Genomic DNA, 26,269 nt, shown 5'->3' on the forward strand with positions numbered 1-26,269 from the left:
TACAATTTTTCCTCATCAGTGCCTTATAGTTCAACGAAAATTATTAAATTTGCAAACTCACCACGTGTATATTACTCCATAGTGAGTTTACAAATTTAATAATTTTCGTTGAACTATAAGGCATTGATGAGGAAAAATTGTATTATTAAATACAAAAATTCCGAAACGTACGTCTGTCTTTATGTTGATGTAGTTGTTCAATTAGTTAACCGTTTACTTAATTGATACATTTTTATTCATTTTGAATTTTTTTTTGGTTGATTACTAAATTTGTCATTTTTTAGAATTGGAATATATTCCAAGACAAAAATAAACTAAATATATCATATAGATATATTATTGTGAAGGATTAGACACAAAGTTGTCAAATTATTTGATTTATATTAAATACCCTCCAACAAGTAGACTCATTAAACTTTTATTAACAAATTGTCATTCAAATTAGTACGTTGTCGTTGAAGAAATTAGCTTATTTTGATAAATAAGATTATTTAAGGAACGATTTTACTATTGATTGATAGAGAAAAGGCACGAGATCAATGCCAGTAGGTTCGAACTTGAAGTTCAACTAATAAACACGACTTTATACTAAATCTGGGGAATGATACAGGATTCAAACTTACTGGTATGAATCTCGTTCCTTCTGTCTATCAATTAATACTGAAATTCGTTACTCAAATACTCTTATTTTTGAAATAAGCCAATTCCTTCAACGACACCGTACTAATTTGAATGACAATTTATTCGTTTGGATTCCGAACACTGACAGGATAACCAAAAATGGCGGTGTAACACACTAATAGAGCGTATTTTAGTGCTTCATGTCCTTCAGTAGACTTGTTGATGTTCAAATTAGGACCACTTCATTCGTGAAAAAAGTTATGAATGAACATAAACAGAGGTACCACTGAGAATATGAATTTATACTTTCGAGAATTGAAGACGTTTTTCTAAAATCTCTACTCACTGCTTGTTTTGGAGCGTGTCCTGCAGCATCTTGACCACCGTTCACCAATTTTCTCTGCTGAAGCATTGCTTGGATTGCCTTGAAGCGATCCATACGCATTTGTATTCTTTTTGCTAAGTAACCAACCGTTGCATATTCTGTAAAAAAGTGAAACTGATAAATATGACTATTTCAACTGAATAAAATTATTTTGAAATTGTGGAAAATATTTCCGAGGATAACCGTTATTTAAGGAATAAATTGAAAGTGTTCCTTATCTATGCGCACTTTACAATATCTGCCTTTTGCATTAAATTTGATCTATCTAGTAGTTATAGTTTCCAAAAAAGCTCAATAAGATATTAATAGAAAAATTAAAATTATTGTGAGTATTCTCATTCTATAGGATATGATCCCAAAATAGTTAACGTTTGAAAATGGGGTCAAAATATCATGACATTTTTTTCAAATTATTTTTAAAGGCCTGTTGCATTCGAGATAGTTTTGAATGGATCCATGAATAACCAGAATATTCGAAATTCGACAATAAGAAAAATTTTCGAGAACTATTCGAGGTAGTTATCCTTTTTATAGGATTTTCCCAATATTTCCTTCGAAAAATATTTTGAAGCTTCATTGAAAATGTAACTAACTATGTTGAAAGTTTACGAGAATAGAATCAGAATAAATATTTTTGAAGGTAATTTAATTTTCACCATAACACCGCAGTACTGAAGAGTACCTTATGGTACTACTTTCTTAGACAGTCATGAAAAAGACTTGGAAGTACAGTATAATAATTGTCATGGGTGACAATAACAATTAGCGAGCCTATTGTTTGAATGAATACTTGACAGCAGTGAAGAGTAACGTATGGTACCATTGAGGTATATTGGTACTCGTGAAAATGACAAAAGAAAATACACTATATGATACTTCACTCAATAAATCCTGGAGCTGAGCAGTTAAAACATATTTATCTTGAAAATTAGACTATTTATTCGTCATAGTAACCTTCAATAGTGATACATGTACAGGGTGGGCAAATTTCGATGTTTAGCACTACAACTTTTAAACCAGAGGGGATAGACAAAATCTGATACCCCATTCTCGGTATCTTTTTCGGAGAAACTAATAAGGGTAGCATTAATTTTTGACCACCTTCTTTTGTTTTCGAGTTATAAGCGAAAATTGGAAAAATGGTGATATCGAAAAACATTTATATCTCCGTTAATACTGATGATAGAGCTCTGAAATTAAAACATCATACAGGCACTTTTTGACGTAGAATCCAGTGGGGTGCTCGTCTTTTCAAAAGGGTTTTTAATTATGAAGCTAAGACCCAAAGTTATGTTTTTTTCAAATGGGAACACTAAAATTCTGTGCTATTTTCTGAAAGCTTAATTTTTCCTGATTTCAAAAATATAAAACATTGTATGGTTTGTATCAAAGTAAATAATAGAAAATGGTCAAAAACCTTTTTTCACCTAAGATTCTCAATATTTCTATGGTTTCAACTGTTGACGAGCACAGACAAATTGAGCTTCCTATAACAAGAGAAGTGTCCTTCCGTTTATCTGATTATTTCCATGAGTTTTACTTATTCCCTTCGTAATTAAATTGTTCAATCATATATGCATTGTTTCATGTGCTATTTGAAATGGATTGGTGTAGTATATCCAAAGTAACTTGGAGGAAGATGAATATTTCGATTATACAAGGTTTGTCCAAATTTCCAGAAATTCCTTTGGGGTCAGTGAATTTATTGCCTAACAATACTTTCACATAAACCCCGGTATTTTGCAGATCGCGGTATCCACTTCAAAGGCACATCTATGGCCAAGCGTTTTTATGGACTAGTTCAAGTGACTTTGAATAAACTATACTTGTGCATACGCACAATGAATACTCATTCTGGAGACCTATAAAAATAATCTTCTGATGCATCCATTTCATTACAACTCTTTCGATTGAAACAATCGAGCCTGTGGATCTTTTCGTTATTTCCGAATCTATTTTTAGATAAAAAATTTATAAAATATATCTAGATTCGAATTTTGTAGAAATTAGTGAAAAACATAGAAATAATCAGATTAATGAAAGGACACTACTCTTGTTATAGGAAGCTCAATTTTTCTGTGCTCGTCAACAGTTGAAACCATAGAAATATTGAGACTCTTATTTAAAAAAGGGTTTTTGACCATTTTCTATTATTTATATTCATACAAACCATACGATATTACATATTTTTGAAATCAGAAAAAATTAAGCTTTAAAAAAATAGCACAGAAATCTAGTGTTCCCATTAGAAAAAACAGAACTTTGGGTCATAGCTTCGTAATTAAAAACCCTTTTGAAAAGACGAGCACGCCACTGGATTCTACGTAAAAAAGTGCCTGTATAATGTTTTAATTTCAGAGCTCTATCATCAGTATTAGCGGAGATATAAATGTTTTTCGATATCGCCATTTTTCCAATTTTCGCTTATAACTCGAAAACAAAAGAAGGTGGCCAAAAATGAATAGTACTCTTGTTAGTTTCTCAGAAAAAGAGACCAAGAAGTGGGTATCAGATTTTTCCTATCTCCTCTGGTTCAAAAGTTGTAGTGCTAAAACATCGAAATTTGCCCACCCTGTACTCCATATTTTATGGCACTATGATCGACGTGGTAGATCATAACCAGAGCTCTTTTCTGCTAATACCCTCTAAGCTTATTCATTAGAAATATCAAATAAAATATAGAACAGAACAATTAACCAACAAGATAAATATCATCCTATTTATTAAGAACTTTTCCAACCAAAGAGTAAAAACTTTCAAATCCCCTAACTGAACCCTGTCCATTTTTTTTCGAAAAGTTTTTATATTCTCTATAAGAAATATGTTTTACATAAGTCATATTGCTCCACGGGAAGTTTCCAAGTTAGGGGATAATCCGATTAACTAACCGCTGGATATCAGCAGCGAACAGCCTTCTAATGGAGGACTCTTAGATAATAATTCTGACTTCCACTATAACGGAAAGTGGTCTAGAAACCTAGGGATTTTTCCTAGAATTTTCCCGGAAATTCCTATGAAGATTTTTACATTACTTCCGTTCCCTTCTTTGAATAATATCAAATGCAGGGTCTTTATTGATTGTAACGTCGCATTTGCCTTTGAATTATTTTTTGCCACTTGTCACAAGATATTCCTAAATTGGAGGTATGTACAAACGAAAATGACAGATTTTTCTGATCATTTTTAGAAAAAAAGTCTCATGAACATGAACCCGCAAACGCTTTGTTTTCGATATCCAGGGTGTTAAAGTTTGACTTTTTTCAAGATTTTTTTTCTCATAGCAACTTTCCATCATGAGATATTTATCTTGAATTTAGCAATGGTGTTCCAATTCAAAGATTTCATCATGTGATATGGTCAATTTGACTGCAAATCTACATTCTTCAAGGTGGAACAGTGCCGGCTTTTTTCTTCAGAACTTTTTTTTTGGTAGACCACTGGTAGTTTAAAGAAATGTAAAAAGAAACTTTGGTCCAGTACTACATTTTTCGGTGTCATTTCAAGCTCCGATCAAAATTTTAAGCTGATCAAGAAAGAACAATATTCATAAATTTGATAATGTTGAAAAAATCAAACGGTGTTTAATCCAGATATCTTTTTTCATTGCAATTAAACTCAAAATTTCAGTAAAAAATGTATTGATTAATTATGTTTGCAATGAACTCTACCGTTCCTGATTTCATTCTCACAATTTTTGTGATTGTGTATTTTTCTGAATAAAGATTTATTATTATTATTCAAGCTCGTTCCCTCCTTCTTATTTCTTCTTTTTAACCTTAAATTTGCCCTCAATCTTCTCGCTGCTTCGTCTATTCTAACCTTGTATACATTTCTGTGGTCTTCAAGGGTGCAATTGGCGTATGGATGAAATATACTTTGCTCCTCTGGAGCAGCGTAAAACGAGACGTGGGTGTTCATCCAATCATATTTCCACATTTATCTTCCCACGATTTTCGCAAGCTCAAAAAGGTTTGTCGACCCTTCAAAACTAGAATTTCTGGACCCTCATCTCGGAAGTAAGACGCATTTCGACGTGAAAATAACAGATCTCCGTTTTGAAATCTGAAGCGTCGATGTCGACAATTGCAGATCCCATCTACGGCCCACAACAAGTATCTGTTGGAGATCTACAGGAATCTGGACCACTTATCTCCACTCCACGGACTGAATGAAGGTTTATTTCGTTACTTCGCGCTTCGTTATCATCTCGGAACCCTGCCCCCGGGGGCGTAATCAAGTCGAATTTGATGCAGTGGAGAAAGCATAGATCAGAACTGACGATTCACAGAGCGTCAGTTTTCTAAGCAGTCTGCACCACGATGCGGCGATCGTCAGGCCAAGATCTTCAGTCTGGATCGAACGTGAGTGGAGAAAAATTGGTCGATCTGATCGACAATCCAAAATTACGACACAGGATATGACCAGAAAGTGTGTATAGAAAATCACGATCTTGGTCTACAGTTTCGATCATTCGATTCAATCGTATCGTGTGTATCGCATTTCAGATTGAGTAGGCACCTTTAGAATACTAATTTAGTTCAGACTCATTCACTTTTGGCAGATCTGCAATAAATTATTTTTGAAACCGACAACGCAAGATAGATTTGAAAGAAAACCAATTTTTACCAGCGATTTAATTTATGTTCTAACCACGCCGAATATTAATGCAATTTTCTACTACCTGTACACTCCAAAACGTTCACTTCATACATTTTTTTCACATATATGATTATAGTCTTTCGAAATGTCATTTTATGTTCGGTACCCAATTTGGGTTAGTGTAACTTCGTTATAAAGAAGATTTTTGAGTATATTGAAGATGGTCAAATGAGTCCCAATAGAAGTATTCCTACAGAACATTCGATTACTTAAAAGTATAAAATTGATAGTAGCCAAAGAAAACCTGGAGATATTACCTTTTCTCTAATTCTGTGGTTATTCCGTTCATTCTTCCACATCTTGTAGAACAAAATCGTGCGAGAATATATCAGAAACGCACAGTTTTCATGGTTATATTTTATTATTCTATGTTGGCACTCCGAACTTTCCGCCACGGCTTTATCTGTCAATTCATCAATTTGCCTTAAAGAAATCAGTTCTGCCAACCAACATTTTTCAATGCAAAAATCACTAAATTATATTATTTATATTTATGGAAATGTTTCATTAATTTCAATGAAAATGCAATGAATTAGAGAAAATAATGTATAATACTCGTACAGAAGGCTCATTCTACCACTCGTTCATTCCAAAACTCGCCACTTCGTGGCTCGTTTTTGAATTTTGAACTCGTGGAAGAATATCAATGCCTTCTGCACTTGTATTATAAATAACTATTCTGATCGTCTTCATGGTTTCAAGGATTAACTACAGACGAATGATATCTTTTTTCAACTGAATTAATGCAATTTTCAACTGAACAAACTCTGAAGATTTCTCTCGAACAGGGACGATTGATAATTATTTTTGAGCATTAAATTTTATGTCATTTCTTATTTAATATTCATTGTCTCAGGTGGATGTTTATCGATAAAACATTTCAGATATAAATCTTTGACTTTTCTTTTTCTAGAATCTCTAACTTATACGATTTGAAGTAGTTAGATTTTTTTCACAACCTTTTGTTAACATCAAAAAAATTCGAGAGAATAATGTTGAATTGTGCACCAGTTTAGAATTTTATAAATTATTTGTGCGAATTTTAAATATTGTCATCGCTAATATGTGGTAGAAAAAGCGTTTTAAATGAGAATTTAAGACTTTTCTCCAGTTGGAATGCTGAATTTCTTTTTCTTCGAAAAACTCGATCAAGAGATCCCAAATGAATGCGAAAAATCCGTTCTTTTTAATATTCGCACCATAGAGAAATTTCATCTTTTTTTTTTCTGGAGACATTACGTTTTCTGATCGTCTTCAAGGTTTTAAGGATTAACTACAGACGAATTATATCTTTTTTTCAACTGAATGAATGCAATTTTCGATTACTTCTACGTGAAAATAACAGATCTCTTGAAGCGTCGATGTCTACAATTGCAGATCCCATCAGTTCCCTCTACGGCCCCCAACAAGTGTCTGTTGGAGATCTCCAGAAATCTGGACCACTTATCTCCACTCCACGGACTGAATGAAGGTTTATTTCGTTACTTCGCTCTTCGTTCTTATCTCAGAACCCTGCCCCCGAGGGCGTAATCAAGTCGAATTCGATGCAGTGGAGAACGCATAGACGTGGAGGTACAATGGGTAAGAAAATTAATGTTATTACTCGGAGACCCGATCCGGTGAACTTTTTTAATTTCATCAGCTCGATTGGCCGGGATCCGACTGGAGAATAATGGACATGAATTTTTTACGATTTTAGGGACATCCGACCCAATCAGACTCCGAAATTTAAAATCAATTGGCGTCGGTTCGTGCACTCCTTCCACTACCTTTTGGATCCTGTTTTTCGACGAGGTGAAGTGGGTTCTTATCGGTTTATTGAAGTGGAAAGTGCAGATGCAACTTTTCTGGATGGTGATCACGATTTGAATGCACGCTTACTTGGGTGAAGCGTGGAGAAGAGAAGATATTTTTTCCGTCTGGAGAGTTTAAATTAAATTTAATGAAGACTCGCTCACTTAGTAAGTGAAATACAGAGGCGTACAACTTTGCTTTCGATGTTTTTTTTTCGAAATTCGAGGCTTTATTGTAAAAAACTTTTTATACATTCATGATTCAAAGTATTGTCCATTGCTGGCCGCGTACGAATCCCGCGTTGAAAAAACTGGTCATTTTTCGAAGCGATCCACGAATCGACCCAATTTTTTACTTTTTACTAAGACTGAAAGTGCTGGTCAGCCAGGCCGTGTGCCATTGATCGAAACAAGTGATAGTCCGAGGGGGCAACGTCTGGAGAATACGGCGGAAGGGGTAGGACTTCCATTTCCAAGTATGTCTTGACCACTTTCGCAACATGGGGTCGAGCATTGTCATGCTGTAAAATCACTTTATAATGTCTCCCGTTTTATTGCTTGTCTTTCTATGCTCGGCTCAAACGCATTAATTGCGTTCGATTACGACCACCTGTGATTGTTTCAGTCGGTTTTAACAATTTATAATATACTACGCCAAGCTTGTCCCACCAAATACTTAGCACGACTTTGGAACCGTGAATATTCGGTTTGGCCGTCGACGTGGAAGCATGGCCGGGATATCCCCATGATTTTCTGCGCTTGGGATTATCGTAATGGACCTAATTTTCGTCTCCAGTCACAAGGCGATACAGAAATTTCTTCCGTTTTTGCCTTGCAGGCAACTGTTCACAAGTAAACAAACGCCGTTCAACATCTCTCGGCTTCAACTCGTACGGCACCCAATTTCCTCGTTGAAATGGCTTGTTGCGTCACTTCCAATGATCCTGTCAATTCTTGTTGCGTTTGACACTAGTCCTGATCAAGTAATGGCTTCAATTCTGCATCTTCGAAAACATTTTCTCTTCTACCGCCAAGCTGGTCTTCGACGTCAAAATCACCGTTCTTGAAGCGTTGAAACCACCAGCGTTCTTTCACTAATAGCGGCCTCACCATAGGCATTATATTTGAGAGCATTCGATGAGCCTCAGCCGCATTTGCGACTCGAAAAATCCAAAAATAATTGTTGAACCGGTCACTGTTTGTAGTGATGTTTGAGCTGGTTGTGTGATTGGACCTCACATGTTCAAAATGAGGCTACCAAACTATAAGAAATGTTTTTTTATGGCCGAAATTGGAGGATATTAGGACGACGTTAATCTTCAAGAAGACTGCGCTACGTGCCACACAAGCAACGAAACATTTTCAAGAGAAACTTCTTGACCGTATTTCCTTCGAAGAGATGATCACAACTGGCCATCAAAATCTTGTGATTTGATATCTATCGACTTTTTTCTTTGAGGCCCCGTGGAAGATAAGGCCTGTGCCAATGCTCCACAATACATTCAAGACCTCAAATATGGAATTCATGAGGTTTTCATTCTTATCAAGGACAAATAACCATAAATTAGCAAATTTCAAAGTTTTTAAGTCGTTCTGTTCGAAAATTATCGTGTTTAGAATTACGGACTGCTGGATGGTCTCTAAACTCGAAAATTACAGATTGTGACGAAATGGTCTGGAAAACAAACGTCCAAAAAGAAAAATGACAAATAAATCTCCACTCACCTAATAAGCTAGCGAAAACCATAATAAAACAAGTCCCCAAGTAGACGTCAATCGATTTGACGTACGATATCTTGGGCAGTGCAGCGTTCGTAGACGACATCAGCGTGGTCATCGTGAGCACAGTGGTGACACCTAGCTGTACACGGGCCGGTGTCGCCGTACGGTTCAGCCAGAAGCTGACCCAGGAGATGATGACGATTAGTCCCGAAGGAATATAGATCTGGATGAGGTAGTAACCCATCGAGCGCACGAATTGGATCTCGCAAGCCAGTCGGGAGTAGTTTCCTGTAAAATGGGTTAATAAATGAAGAACGAGTTCTGACTGCGAAGGGGGAATTCCCCTTCAAACGAAAATTAATTATTTGTTACAGAATTTTGTTGAAACGTCACATACCAACCTTAAATTTTGTTTAAATGTTCAATTACTCAAAAAGGACAAATAAATAGAGAGATTTGAAGTTCAAAGCGTTTCGTTTCTATTTCATCATATGGCAACATCGATTTCAGATTACAAGGTTAGAAAAGGTGATCAAATCTGTTGTGTTGATTAGGTTAACAAAGATAGCTTTATTTGAATCAGGTTAGAGTAAAAGCCAACGAATAAGAAGAAGAGCACCTATTTCATATATGTCATATCATATTTTGTATTGGATTCTGTGGTGCAAGCTATCCTATTAATTATTATGCAATATTCCCACTTGGTGCAGCCGTTATGAAGCGATATAGCCATTTTTGAAAATTGAATTTAAATAGTTTCTGCAGGCGATTTGTGAAAATCATGAATGAAATCCATAATAATTAAGCTTAAATTTGCATTTTAAGTGATATTTCAAATTGAGGAGAATTTCCCATTATAATCCATCCTTACTTGGGCTTTTGCTTGTTCATTCATGAGGCATACAAAAAGGAGCATTTCGAAGAATCATCTTAACTCAACTCCCAAATGAAAATCTATCTCAAAAAGTCTTAAACTAAATCGGATCAGTGTTCACCAGGATTTCTATGCATCTTAGTTTTATATTAAACTTATTCGGAAGTGAGCAGGAACACCAGTGTATCTGGATATTTCAATTATTGTTATGGGGATACAGTCATATATGAAATACTATGTATCTTGATTTAAATGAAAAGTGTTACCTGATCACCGTATAAAATTCTTCAGGTTCATTTATAGATGTATCCAAATGAACATAGAAGTTTGATCATAATGTCAAATTGGTATAGTTTTGTGAAATAGATATTTTGAATCGAAATTCTTGTTGTGTGCTGTTGAGACTTTGAATACATAGATCAGAAAATGTTAGCTGCTTATCTTACCTGTTGTAAGACTAATTTCTGATGCTCTTTGTTTGTGCCCTAGAACTTTGAATTGTGGTAAAGATACTTCGTTAGAAACGCCTACTGAGTTGGGTCCCTCGTTCCATTTGTAGCGGATATCTTTCATGGTATATCCAACTGAAAATAAAACTAATCAGGTAACTGAACTTTCCAAGAGAGTATTCCTACAAAAATTGCAGATAAATAAGGATTATCTTGCACAATTCTCGTTTCTCTAGTATTATGAATTATGAAACTTAATTGTTAGTCTATGGAAATACTTATATTTCCTTTTCTTTATATTACTTTTCTTTGATCATCGAAAAATCCTTCATTCATTATTGGTACATAGAATTTGGGAGAAATTTTCTTTTTTATTTTTTTTCTGATAAAAGGACAACGAAGTTGAATTTTTGAACGGAAAAACCTAGAAACTTGAATATTTCGGGTCAGATTCAGAACTCGAATGATCTGACTAGGGATTCCGTGAAACCAAAGCAAGAGAAAATTCAAGAAGAATGTCGAAGAATAATAATAAATACCTCAGTGACAAGTAAGAAGTCTAAAATACTGGTGTGTTCACTGGCCACTGGGCTAGGCATGGATCTCTTTTTTTTCTTGAGGTGGCGCTATACAAAGGATTGACCAATCAACGGAATAATTTTGAAATTTTCATTTGTTCTGTCAAAACTCATTGATCTTGTTATTATTGTCGATTTAACCTCAAAACGACATTGACAAAAAACGACGTGAGCGCCACAGGAAACGATGCGGAAATCAAGTGAAAAGGGACCAATACTATTAAAATCCAAGAAGGCTGGCCCCTTCAGAAGTCGCCACTTTAATCTTAAGGTTATCCAAGAGTAAATGAGCAGACCAGTGTTTCAGACATCTTAGTGACAACAGGTCCTATCAAGTTGAGTTTTCTTGAGTAGTTATGATATAAAAATTTAAGCTCTTGCAATATTTCATGTCTGTTTATTGTGGGTTGGCCGGCACCACCAATGTGTCGAAGTAATAGAAACACAAGAAGCATATTTCACTTAAATATCTTCCGTAAGTGCTTACTGGGTATATTAACCGGTTAGATTGATAGTCTACAAAGGTGAATTTTGAACATTTTCTCGAATCCATACACGGCTTCTATTACACCGCAATTACTCTCGGTATGACATGATAGGCCTATGAAATATGGCGGAAATGCACGAACAATATAATGGAGAATGTCATGGGATGGCAGTGATACATTACGAAGCTATGGAAATATTCGGTTCATATATTTTTCGACGTATACATGCTTGTTATGAACCTACAGAATCGATTATGTCCTAATAGTGATTTGAAGTCGATGCCGATAACGATGAATTGTAAATCAGCAGGCAAGCCCTAAATCATGCCGGTTATTTGCAGTTAATTTTAGAAGGGGTAAAAAATTCGCTTGGGAATGGATGAAAAATAAGGTTATGGAAGGAAATCAGTCAACACTTTGGGTTTTGTGCGGAGCTTTAGCGATTCAATCATCAATGAATGAATACACAGGGGTACAACTTTGCTTCCACCGTTTTTTCCGAAATTCGAAACTTTATTATGAATAACTGGTAGAACATTTATGATTCAAAGTATTATTCATCGCTGGCCAGCACTTTCTCCCATCTTTCGGACAGTGTACGATTCCCGCGTTGAAAAAACTGGTCATCTTTTGAAGCGATCCACGAATCGATCCAATTTTTTAATCCTTCATGAGACCGGAAGTACTGGTCAGCCAAGCCGTGTGCCATTGATCGAAACAAGTGATAGTCCGAGAAAGCAACGTCAGGAGAATACGGCGGATGGTGTAGGTTTTCCCATTTTAACGTTTTCAAGTATATATTCGGTTTGGACGTCGGCGTGATAGCATGGCCGGAGAAGCCCCATGATTTTCTACGCTTGGGATTATCGTAATCAACCTTTTTTTCGTTTCCAGTCACAATGCGATGCAGAAATTCTTTCCGTCGTTGCCTTGCAAGCAGCTGTTCACAAGCAAACAAACGTCGTTCAACATCTCTGGGATTCAACTCTTACGGCACCCAATTTCCTTGTTTCTGAATCATTTCCATGACTTTCAGGCGTTTTGAAATGGCTTGTTGCTTCACTTCCAATGATTCGGCCAATTCTTGTTGCGTTTGACACGATTATTGATCAAGTAATACATCCAATTCTGCATCTTCGAAAACCTTCTCTCTTCCACTTGGTCTTCGACGTCAAAATCACTGTTTTTGAAGCGTTGATACCACTCTCGGCATATTCTTTCAATAATAGCGGCCTCATCATAGGTTCATAGGTATTTGAGAGCATTCGATGAGCCTTAGCAGCAGATTTCTTCATATTAAAGCAGAAAATTAAAACCTCCCGAAAATGACGAAAATTTGGCTCGTGAGCTGACATGTTTAATAGAGAATAACTTCATGAAGCAGACACAAATCGACTAATATTTCGATGGCGTTATGTTTACGAATACCTAAGTTTATTGTATGGCATCTACTATCTATTTATTTCGACTACCATTTACCACTACAACCATCTATTGCAAAATGGCAGAAGCAATGTTGTACACCTAATAAATAAAATTTAGGGTAAACAAATATGTAGTAAGTTCTTCAATGGAAATAGTAGGCAAGTTCCAGAAATTCATCCAAAAAGCAATAACTTGAAAGCATCTTTGATCTTCTTCTTTGATCATCAGTAACAAATTGGGCGAATGCACAGGCCTTAAATTAATTCTCAAGATGTATTGAATGATCCAAATATTCTACATACTATCTTACTCACAACTTTCTATTTCTATTTGACAAAGCTGACGGTCCATGGGAAAATACTGTAGATTCATGGGACATGATGCTGTGATGGTTAACCTGAAAATTAAATAACAGGTTAATAATTTTCAACATAAACATCAGCAGTTGCAGAGTTGATTCCCTGACATTAGAAAATGATCTTTATTAGTGTAGCTCCTAAAAGTCCGCCCGATGCGCTCAGTGTATTCGAAAATCTGACAATTTCAAAAGAGCTTAAATTTTCATGGAAACAATTTGGATCCTAATATTTATACCAAATTTGATTGCAATTGAACGTAGAATGAGAGATATAAAGACCTCACGAATTACACGTTTGCGCATATTCAATGTGCACCATATATCTGGAAAATCTCTAGTTTATTTGCGAGCATCTAAGATTCAAAATAGGTTATCAAAACTAAATTCAATAAAAATCGGATCAAAATAATAGAATTTAAGGCGACCAAACATTTCTTCCCATCTAAGAGCGATTGCAAAGTTTGGTTTTTCGGTGGAATCGAAAACATACATTTATTTTCAGACAAGAAATGAAAAAGATGAAAAGAATGAAGAGATATTTACAGTTTGAAAGTTGAATGAATTCTCAATTAATTTCTCCACAAGAAAGAAATTAGTGGCTTATTCTGATTCCTTGTTTCATAGCATTTGAATAGGAGTTTGGAAAATTATATTATACCCTGTGGAGGCAACGTTGAAAGTGATTTCAGAATTTGGTGCCACTATTACCAACATGTGCTTCTTTTTTTAATATAGAACCAGACATAAGATAAGAAAAGAGTATGCTAGTCTGCATTTGAGCGAATGGACAGACTCCTGAGTAACGCATCCTTGGTTAAATGCTCTACATACTCGTGTATTATACTTTATTCTTTTTTATGGGATGGCTGACTGGACAGTCAAATAGAATACTTGAAATGTGTCTTTGTAGTTCTTGATCGGATGGAGTGCCAAAAGAAAGATTAGCAAACAGTGAGATTGCATGATAGGGAGCTATTAACATCTATTAAAAGGCGGAAAACGGCCCACTCTGGACACGTTTCGAGGGTGATCAGTATCAATTGCTCCACTTGATTATAAAGGGCAAAACAGTGGGGACAACGAAGACCAGGAAGTTGATATCACTTCTGGATGAAGAATGTAAGAGACTGTCCAAATGTCCCAACTTTACTTCACACCGCCCAAAAGGGGAACGAATTTGCCATGGATGTCGCCAATATTCACTAGAAGAGGCACTAATAGAAGAAGAAGTATCGATTATCACTTACAGAAAGAAATTCTTCTAGTAATAAACTGCCTTGATGATATACGGAAGTGTCTAAATAAACTACGAATTGAATTTGATAGGTATAATGCAGATCTATCTTGGAGAATCTCCGCAGATGAAACAATAATGTGAAGCAATGCAAGTGGAAAATATCATTGGTTCGATCAGAAATCCACCAATCTAACTTATTCCAGGATCGCGATTCAAACTTCAGTTTTCCCACAAACTATTTGATATTCTTGACATAGAAAGTGAAGAAGGTAATTTTATTTGAAATGAGGAAATAAATGCCAATGCACAATTTCTAAACTATTACCTCCAAGTCTCTCATATTTGTTTCGAAGATTGTTGAATCCATCTACCCTTCGACGTTGAAATAAAATCCAAAATGAACAAACAAAAAAATACACAGAAACTTCTCCGATATTTATTCACATATCATTCAAACTGGATATGAATTCGCTGGGTTATGCCGCAGTCTCATATATCCTGGAATTGGTTCAACCTTCCATGTAAATATTTGCGTTTCTCTTCAAATACGATCATCCTCTTGCGCTCAAAGGGCCTATGTCAGTTACGGAGAAAGTAAGCAATCACTATGATTATAAAAATCCGGGATATTGTGAATGAAATAAAAATTTTTCCACAATTCTTCTATCAAAATATCATTAATCTGATATGCTTATGACAGCATTAGTATTTCGAAGGATAAGCCTTATAAAGAATCAGGGGAAGCACTGTTTTAACCAGATTTAGCACCTTGTGACTTTTGGAATGAAAAAAGCCCATGGTGCTAAATTCTGTGCGTGTAGGAATCATTCTTTTCTATAGTGAACTTTGATCAGCTGCATGAACAATCGATTCATTCTCAATTTGGTTTATACAGGGTGAGTCTTTAACTTGTAAATATATTTAAACACTAAATTTTAAAGATTACATTACATTTTCATTTACCATTTTTTTCGATTCGGCCTAGATGAAAACATAAAGGCATTTCAAATTTTCATAATGAGCTATGCCACCCCTGGAAACCTGCACACTGAAGTTTTTCCAAGCATAAAATGAGTTATCCCAATTTCGTTGACGAAAATCATTTCCTTCGATAAATGGTTCTTTTCAGCTATATCTAGCCGGAAATTAAATTTTTTTAATCTATTTTCAACAGCCTGTATCTTTTTAACCGGGCCGAATAGGAAAAAATGGTAAACGAAAATAGTGGTTCTTTTGACCTCAGGAATCTTCGGTTGAAATATATGTACAAGTCAAAGACTCACCGGGTATATGGGAAATAGTTTCTTCACAATGGCCATTTGAAATTTAAGTAGTTATTTTTAGCACCCTATAGAACCTGAACGGTTATATTTAGAGCAAAGATGTAATGAAGACATTCGATCAGCGTAAAGAATTCTACAACATATAAAAATTCGGGCAAAATCACCAGGTACCTTTTTGTTCATAGCTTGCAGTTCTATAATGGAGAGAAAATATCAAAGCAGACCTGGTAACAATGGGAATACATATCTTATGATCATAATTTAATGAACAACCGTCAATCAAGGAAGGCTGTAGTCTTGTCAGCCAAAACCCAACAAGGGCTGTAGAGCTTCAGAAGAAGAAGAAGAAAAATAAGAAGAAGGTTCTATAATATAATAATATGCTCACCGAATGCTCCTAGTGATTGATCCTGAGTGATGAATACGAATGAACTCGTTGGACGTGGTTGCCACGTGAAAATATGATTTTTTCTCATTTACAAAAAAGGTGTCGGGGACCCAGATGTTCTTGATGAATTCGGAACCAACAGATAACGTCTCGACGCCAGTTTGTTTTCGAAAGGCAAGTCGAGGGTCAGTCCAGAATTGTCGAAAGTAAAAATCTAAGGTGAAATCCTGAAACATAAGATCGTAGCACTGAGCAATCTGATTTTTTGGATGAAATTATCTAGTTTGGTGCGTGAAACTTCACTACTGAGCCAAACACATCGCTGATAATAAATCAATTATGTTGGTAGCACTGAATGCGGAATTGGCGAAAAGTTTTCCATTCGTTCATTATAAAGAGCTACCTAGCATGAAAGTTCTTGATCATATTTCATCGTGATGTTTCTCAATAGGAACGATATGTTTTTAGAACGGCATAGCAGATTTATGATAGGTGGTAGAAAGTTCGCTATCTGTCATTTATGTTGAAAATAGTTTGATGATTCATGAAGTGAAAAAACGTTTGTATCTTTATCTGTTTTCAAGAATGACAATTTGACTTATTACAAGATAATATTTGGTTATTGGAATCCATACAGGATTATGAATTATAATAGCTCTAAAAAGTCTAATAATCCATACCTATTAGCACGTGATGAGAAAAAACTGTGTTGATCCAACTTAAGATGACGACAATTAGCGAGTAAAATATGCCTTTTAAATCTTGATTCTTTTGCTGCGAATTTTAAACAATGAAATACACTAGTTATTCCGAGAGTCTGAACATATTAATTTTCTTTACAGAATGCTAATTGAAAACTAAAATTTAGTTCAAAACAATTAAACCGGTAGCTATATTGAGAATGTAATAAATCAAAGTAATCTTAACAATCGAATGATAGTTGATTGTTTACAGTTCCAAGTGACGTCACTGATGGCGCAATGAATTCGAAAAGTTCAGCAGTTATCTCAAATCTTTTGCATTGGTTTAAATTCTAGTAACACATCGATCTTATTGAGAAAATTATTATAAAACGGAGATTTGCATCAATATTGTTCATAATTTGGATGTTTAATACTTGAGTCTAAATATTGGTTCGTTTATAATAACTTGTAGTGTTGACATTATATGATAATTTGCATTGGTTTAAATTCTAGTAACACATCGATCTTATTGAGAAAATTATTATAAAACGGAGATTTGCATCAATATTGTTCATAATTTGGATGTTTAATACTTGAGTCTAAATATTGGTTCGTTTATAATAACTTGTAGTGTTGACATTATATGATAATTTGTGTTTGTTGAATTATGTTCTGAAAGATGAAACCAATGTTTTAATTTTTATAAGCTGATGAGTTTTTAAGAATAAATGAAAATTCAAAGAATATAAACCTGAAAGAGTATAAAATTTTATGAACATTATTAATTGAATTCTTTGGTTAATGAGAAGTCTATTCCTAGAAGCGTGTTCAAATATTATTTTGTTTCGAAAATTCAAGCAACGATTCCTTCATTAATTTGAAGCATCTAATGTCGAGATCTACAAAAATATTTCCATGCTCCACTACAACTACAATCGATTCAGGAGATTAGTTTTTCTTTTTTGGTAGCATCAAAAGTTAATGTAGTAATGAATATAAAATTGGTTTTCAGTTGGAACAAGTTTCGGGAAATTACTTCAGAAGTAGTCCGAAACTTAATATAAAGTTGATATGATTTCTAATTATAATATATTCTCAACTCATCTTTCCAACTAACCATGGGACTAACAAAGATTGGCTTCTTTCCTCTATGAATAAGAAATCATCAACTTTGAGTCTAATACAAAATTCTGAGTCTCCATGTAGCGAAATTATAGTTTTTTGTTGATTATCTACGAATACTTTTGGATAATAAGTTACCTATTCATTGATTCATTATTTTTCTTTATTAAAAATTTGAAATGAACGGAAGAAGGTTCAGATTTTCACGTTTAAATAACCTTCACGAAAAGTTGAAAATACTCACGAATTCAATCGATATATTGACAGAATTTGTGAGTATATAATTTATGAACCATCTATTATTCTTTGACCCTAACCTTATGCTTTCGTGAAAATTAGGTTACGTTATTCTGAACCATTGGTGAATGGAAAGAAAATTCATTTAAATTCTAATCAAAAGTTTTATTATAGATACCTACATAGCTCAACGAATTTTTGTATTCATAATTGTATAATGAAATGAACTTACACAATTTATACAGTTAATTCGAAAACCATTACAGCAAATTCTATGAAGCAATAGAGAAGAAGCATCTACAACTACAAGCAACCACTTATCTTCCTCTTACAGCTGACAATGACATTGACACATGACAGAGGCCTGGATAGGTCCACGTCCTTTAGTGGGTCAAAACTACTCGATCAGATCCGTTGAGTTTCATAAGCGACGTGATTTTCAATACTGGTGATTTCATTTCCTTGGATCTAGCCATCAAAAGCGTTTTTTCCACATAAAATGACATGCACGCAGTCCAGTATTCAAGACTGCGGTTGATTTACAGGCAAATGTGTCGATTATAAATATTTTCGAATACATCAGATCAGGCATTCATATATACAGGCCACACAGAATCCATCGAGATAGAAGAAATAATATACGTATAAGAGACAACTATAGTCATAGCTGGGTACTGACTGATTATACCTACCTTGGATTAATGAATTCTGGATGTTCTAGGGATTTCCAATAACAATATTTCAATTCATTAGGAAGGGTAAAATGTGCAAAATGAAATATCATCCTTATTGTAATTGAAATTATGACGATACTGAAAATATGACGGTTTAAATTAATGTTACTAATTTTTATTCTTCCTGTGGAAAAATTGTTGAATATTCGATGAATATTGAAGAAATAGATCAGAACAGCATATAAAGTCCTCATACTTCTTACATTTTTGAAAAAATGCCTTTTCAACAAAACCTTGATTTTCACTAAAATACTGCTGACTATACTGAAAACGCTCTTGTTTCCCCTAACTAACAATAACTGAGTGACCTACTCGGTCTGGTGTAATTGCACAAGTGCATCAAAATTACCGATAATTTTGCATGACAGCGTGTTGTCATGAAAATGACCGAATGCAGTTTTTCAAAGAGAACACGCTGGAATGCGAAATTATCCGGTCATTTTGATGCACGAGTGTAATTCGGGGGAATATTTCCCTCCTGTCAAAAATTCTATGTATATGGAGAACAATTATCGAAAATTACAGCGAATATTTCCCTCCTGTCAAAAATTCAATGTATCTGGAGAACAATTATCGAAAATTAGAGCGATAATTGCATTGTAGGAAGCGAAACTGCACTGCGATAATTGTTCTGTTCATAGATGCATAGTTTCTATGCATCTTACACAGTTCGAATCTATGGCAATTCCATTCTACATCAGTTTGACAAGTAATGTAACAGTTTATTCGGGAAATATTCCTCCGAATTACACTCGTGCATCAAAATGACCGGATAATTTCGCATTCCAGCGTGTTTTCTTTGAAAAACTGCATTCGGTGTCGGGCTCTTTCTCCAAAAATGAAAATGAACTCATGCAGTTTTTATGACAACACGCTGTCATGCAAAATTATCGGTAATTTTGATGTACTTGTGCAATTACTTACGATAATTGCATTGTAGAAAGCGAAACAGCCCTGCGATAATTGTACTGTTCATAGATGCATAGTTTCTATACATCTTACACAGTTCGAATCTATGGCAATTCCATTCTACATCAGTAGAGCCCTCCACCTTCGGTGTCGGGCTCTTTCTCCAAAAATGTAAATGACCGAATGCAGTTTTTCAAGGAAAACACGCTGGAATGCGAAATTATCCGGTCATTTTGATGCACGAGTGTAATTCGGGGGAATATTTCCCGAATAAACTGTTACATCACTTGTCAAACTGATGTAGAATGGAATTGCCATAGATTCGAACTGTGTAAGATGCATAGAAACTATGCACCTATGAACAGAACAATTATCGCAGTGCAGTTTCGCTTCCTACAATGCAATTATCGCTGTAATTTTCGATAATTGTTCTCCAGATACATAGAATTTTTGACAGGAGGGAAATATTCGTAAGTAATTGCACAAGTGCATCAAAATTACCGATAATTTTGCATGACAGCGTGTTGTCATAAAAACTGCATGAGTTCATATTCATTTTTGGAGAAAGAGCCCGACACCGAATGCAGTTTTTCAAAGAAAACACGCTGGAATGCGAAATTATCTGGTCATTTTGATGCACGAGTGTAATTCGGGGGAATATTTCCCGAATAAACTGTTACATTACTTGTCAAACTGATTTAGAATGGAATTGCCATAGATTCGAACTGTGTAAGATGCATAGAAACTAAGCATCTATGAACAGAACAATTATCGCAGTGCTGTTTCGCCTCCTACAATGCAATTATCGCTGTAATTTTCGATAATTGTTCTCCAGATACATAGAATTTTTGACAGGAGGCAAATATTCGCTGTAATTTTCGATAATTGTTCTCCAACTACATAGAATTTTTGACAGGAGGGAAATATTCAATGAAATAAATTGCTTATCAGTTTTATTAGAGTGACTTCATATAGAAGTGAAGGTTGGTTACGACCCTGTAACAATATTGTTCTGATGATCCAACAGAATAATGAATGCTCATGAGGACTTCCATCTCGTTAAAAATGAGTGTGAAATGCATAACAGTTCCTCATTATACATTCAGCTTTCGACATTTGCATTGATCGAAAAAACGTGCGAGAAAAACAACTTCATTCTTGTGTTTATGTATTCATGGATATTCAGCCCTGGGTACCGAATTCATTTAGGTGTACACCTCCTGCAATGTGCATTGCAAATTTCTTGTCGTGCAAGGGAAAGATGAAAAAACCAAATTGCTTTTTACTGGTGAAATTCCCGAGGATTTGCATAAGGGGTTTTTCCGCCTAATCACTGGTACTTACCAGACTGAAACAACCTCTACCTCTATACACAAATAGAATCCAATACCCTGTAACTCTTATAAAAATATTGGCAACGTTGATGGGGCTAGAAGATTGCTTCAATGGGTTTTTTGCCTCTTGTTTCGAATTTTAATTGGAATTAAAACTAGTGAGGCAGCTTAAGTACCTTGCTAGTGGATCTGCATAGACGACAGATCTACCTAGCTGGTAAATGTTATGTTTTGAATTATAAAGAACGAAGACTTATCTGTGAGACAGATTCTACAGACCGAGATAATGGCTGTTTATGTATGCGCCCAGGAGTGTCTCAAAATGAACCTCAAGGGGGCGCATATCTACATCACCACGGACAGCCAAACCACGCTGAGATCCCTGGAATCGTGTTGTCAGGGGTCTTTGCTGACTTGGGAGTGCCGTAACACCATAAAGCAACTGGCCAGAGGTAATAAGGTGACTCTACTATGGGTACCAGGGCACTGTGGGGTTGAAGGAAATGAAAGAGCGGATGAACTTGCAAAAAGTGCATCAAGGTTAAGACCTGCTGGACCTGAGCCTTTCGTGGTATAGGAAAAGAACAATACAAAGCTGCAGTCCAGCTATGGTAGTTGAACAGTAGGACAACCCACTGGACTAACACTCCTAGGCTTGCTCAGGCAAAGAAATTCGTGAAGATTTCACCTACCTACGCCAAAAAGCTCCTGAAGCTGTCGCGAGCGAAGCTTCGGGTGATGGTGGGACTGCTGACGGGGCACTGTCGGTACAAACATTATTTGTACCGTATGGGAAAGTCAGCAGACGAGATTCGCAGACTCTGTGGATCGGAAGTAGAAACGGCCGAACACTTGTTATGCAAGTGTCTGGAGCTGGCTGGCCTAAGAACCATTCACATGGGTAAGCCGGTCCTGGATACCAGAGAGGAAACGACCAAGGCCCCTAAGGAGGTTGTCAATTTTATTAACGTCGTTGACGACCTCCCTGGGTTTCTATGAATGAGTAGGGTAGTGAACAAAAGATCTGCATGGTCGCAGTTCCCGGAAGGCTTACCGAAGCAAAACGACCCCAGTTCAAATAATAATAATATCTGTGAGACATGTTTCTGAAACTTCATACAGTCCTGACATAGAGTTGGTATCTCTGGATGTGATATCAATGTGTTAGAAAGAAATGCATGAAGAATGCTTCTCTTGGTGGGGTACTTGTCTCAAAAAATTTACATATGAGAGGCCTAAAAATTCAGAAGAGCTGAGTATGGAAATATTCGACAGCAAGCTCGGTAACACCAGCGGAGCAAGTGGAGTTCTGAGGAGAAATCAGTTGACTTTAATAGATATTTATAATTTTCAGAATATGTTTTTTATGGTTGGTTTAATTTTGAGAATAACAATTTCAGGCTTCAAGTTAATTAATATTCAAAAATTTTTAAATCGCTCTCGCATTGTATCCTCGAATATAATAAATAATCAACATGATCACAGTAAAAATATGTGAATACACCATTCTCGTTTCCTTCAAAATACATATTCAGAATTCAGATATTCTAGACTAAACCCTTTCGAACACATTTACCTACATGTACCACCTTCTCTCAAAGCAATGTTGAAAAGGGCATCTTACTATTTTTATTCAACCAATGGAATTTCATCTCTGTTTCTCGCATCAGATACCTATTATATCGAGATTTATTTTTTCCAGTAATGTAATATGCTTCTGTTCTTTAATGATGATGTAGATACGTATAAGCAAGTTGATCTTGCTGATTGGTGTTTTTGGTATTATTCTGGACCTGTTATTTTTCGACAGGTGGAAAAAATACACCAAAAAGTTCAAAATCTTTCTGAACCTTTTTTCAACAATATAGTACCTACATACATAATATTTTTCTTTTCAATGCAACATATGATTGCTATCTTCAGATGTAAGCTTCTTGAAAGTTTTATGATAATGGTTAACATATTTACTCTGGAACTGAATGAAAAATTTGTTCTTCATAGGGATCTAAGGATGGAGTGATTGGTTTCTGCTATAGAAATATTGTTTAAACTGACATCAGGCATTTGGCAAGGAAACATAAAAATGTTTAAATTTTGGTTGAGGATTTTGTAAATAAAGGAGGCGTCATTTGAGAATTAGATTTAACTGATCATGTGAGAATAGAAATTCATAGAACACAATAAGCCAACGAAAGCGTACAAGGTCACAGGTACTAACTACATATACACAGGAAAATGGCGACATGCACACATATACAAACACTTCATTCTTGCATTTGCAAGATCCACTCATTGGATATTGTAAGATGAGTATAATGAGTCGTACCCAGCTATTAATTAGCACTAAACATCGATCAAGTCATCATTCAGTTATTTAAATTTAAGTACCATCATGACTTCGGAGACTGAGCTGATACTGAGGACGTACATGGTGACTCCCACCTCGACGGGCGAGCCTGGAAAAGTCAGAAATGAGTGAGCCTGGAACTTCAAAATAGCCGTTCCAAAAAAATATCATCAGCACCCTTGTCTGTAAATCGTAAATGGAGTTTGGTCACATTTGATGGCTTTCAGGTTGAAATTTGGAGTATAGGTTTGTTTGTTGGTGTTTAGTAATGCTCCTTGTTGTATTTGGCCTGTCCGGCCACGCCGTCAGTCCGAGGACTGCAGGTGCAAACTAGTAATTTCCAAGAAAGAAATGACTCCATTAAAAATTTATACAGGTTAAAGACAAAATTTATTTCAGCCGAATATCATTGTTTTTTAATACAGGCTAATTATCAATCGGAGGGGGGACATCTTAAAAATTCGTGGGTGTAAAGTCATTCCCTAAAGCGTGGTGGCACCCCCTTCAAGAATTTTGAATATATACCAATTTCACAGAGGTGGCCAATTAGACGTTTTTGGAAAACTAATCATAATTTTGTGCTGAAAAGTTGCATGTTGCGGTTTGAGACAATGAAATATTTTCAGATTTCTACAACTTTCGGTTATATCGGAAACAGACTTCAACTACAAAAGCTATCTAATTATGCAGTAATATTGGGTTTGCCATTTGAAATAAGGAAGAAGTGGTCTGTTTCCGTTATAACCGGAAGTTGTAGAGATCTACATACATTAGAAATAAGCATAATTCAACCACAATGAAAGTTTTGTGGAATCTGCCGTAAATGAGTTGAAACATTTTGATATTTTCATTCTCTAATTGGTATACTTCTGCTGTAATATCAACGGAACAACCTGTATAAACTTGAACTTCAAGCAGTCAAGTTAATCCAATGAAAATGCGAGGCTCTGCCTTCAGTACCCACATCTTTCAAGTGGAGATATTCCGGAAATTAATATTTGGATGCGTTCCCTTTGAAGAAACTTCAGATTTCAATCTACGATCAAGCCTTTAATGCCTACTTACAGAAATTAAATATCCGTCATGAATGAATAGAACCGTCGTTCTGGAGAAGTCCACAAGTTCAATGCTGTTTTATCCCTGTTCTATTTGTTGTCAGTGTCTCATAATTTTATCCCTGGATGCTGACAGCCGAGATACAACAAGTTACGATGACGGATTTAAAATGGAATATCTTGGAACGGTCTGTGATTTTGTGCTTTCGGAATATCTGATTTTCTAGAATGAATATACCGAGTATTACTACTTTCTGTATATGATTGGTATGAAAAGGTTAAATGGGTATTCGTTGGAATGTTGAATCGAGTCTAATCATGCCTTGGGACGTTCAATTAATGAATGTAAAATAACTCAGTAATGAAGGTCTTTTCTCTTCATTCACTCGACGAAAATCTGCAATAGCAGTCTTAGAAAACCTTATCAATTAAAATTGTGAGATGGTTGATATGAAAGTTAATTTCGAATATTTTTTCTTCGAAATAAAATAGAAAATATGCAATATTTCTCCTGAATTATAACTTACAATATTCAATGTCATATACAGGGTTAGAACTATTTAGAGGGCAACTACAGGGATATCAAAAACCATTAAAAAGACTGGGTGGCTCAAATTACAAAGAAATTGCGTTATTAAGAGATGAATGTTTTGATGTCCGAAATATCTCCATTGGTTCCCGAGATATCTCAAAAAAACTAAGAATCGAGATTTTCTTTTTTTTTCTTTACTCATTTCTTTTTGGAGATAACTTCACGACATTTGGTTTATAGCCATTATCCAATATAGAGATACTAATGGTGTTTTCAGATTTTTCTGTTTTCTATTGTTTCAGAGACGCGATAGTCAAGTGATGATTTCACATAACAACTCTTCAAATTTTGCGTACCTAGACTCGATATTTTTATAGAGTGTGATACATTGTTGAATTCGTAATTCCAATATGGCGTACCTACATAAGAAAAAAAATGACTAGCGCATCTCTGGAACAATGGAAAACAAAAAAAATCTGACGACCCCATTAGAATCTCTATATTAGATAATGACTACAAACCGAATTTCGTGAAGTTATCCCCAGAAACAAATGAGTTATACAGAAACAAATGAGTTATACAGAAAAAAAAGTTTTTTCTAGATTTCTCGAGAACAATAGGGAGATACTTTAGATCTGTTAACACCAACACACTAATCCCTAAATAACGCAACTTTTTTGTAATTTAAGCTACCCTGTATCTCTAACGGTTTTCCCTGAAGTGCCTCTCTAAATAGTTCAACTGGTGGCTTCTCATGATTGAAAAAACAAGCGAAAAAATTGATTATAATAAGAATTGCAAAATTTCATTCGGGATCCAAATTGATAATGTATTAATCAAGAGGATCATTTAAAATTGTGATTATTTTTCCTTAAACAATTTTCAACCTCTATTTATAACTCGAGGTGAACTACTATGAACACCTATTTTGGTAGATTAAACATATTAATCTCCAGCTTCTTTTATTGAATTCCTTGATGGAGCATTAGTAAACACCAAAGTTCGACCCCACGTGGCCTAACCGCCCTTAATTTTCATGCAAAATGGAAAAACAGC

General features: G+C 35.3%; 1 protein-coding gene across 5 annotated transcripts in view; it reads right to left on the bottom strand.

Moving 5' to 3' along the window:
- The window catches only part of LOC123674864 (gamma-aminobutyric acid receptor subunit beta-like), a 56,834-nt gene that overhangs the window by 3,822 nt on the left and 26,743 nt on the right, over positions 1-26,269 (bottom strand). For 2 of the 5 annotated variants that reach the window (XM_045609984.1, XM_045609982.1), the window contains exons 4-8: positions 16,261-16,487; positions 13,309-13,391; positions 10,501-10,638; positions 9,184-9,468; positions 968-1,104 (exon numbers count right to left, since the gene is read on the bottom strand). In XM_045609984.1, the coding sequence (XP_045465940.1) occupies positions 968-1,104; positions 9,184-9,468; positions 10,501-10,638; positions 13,309-13,391; positions 16,261-16,487 (870 nt within the window). The other 3 variants (XM_045609985.1, XM_045609983.1, XM_045609986.1) reach the window with 3 other exon arrangements.

Source organism: Harmonia axyridis, chromosome 3, assembly GCF_914767665.1.
Source record: "Harmonia axyridis chromosome 3, icHarAxyr1.1, whole genome shotgun sequence".
Classification (NCBI taxonomy): Eukaryota; Metazoa; Arthropoda; class Insecta; order Coleoptera; family Coccinellidae; genus Harmonia; species Harmonia axyridis.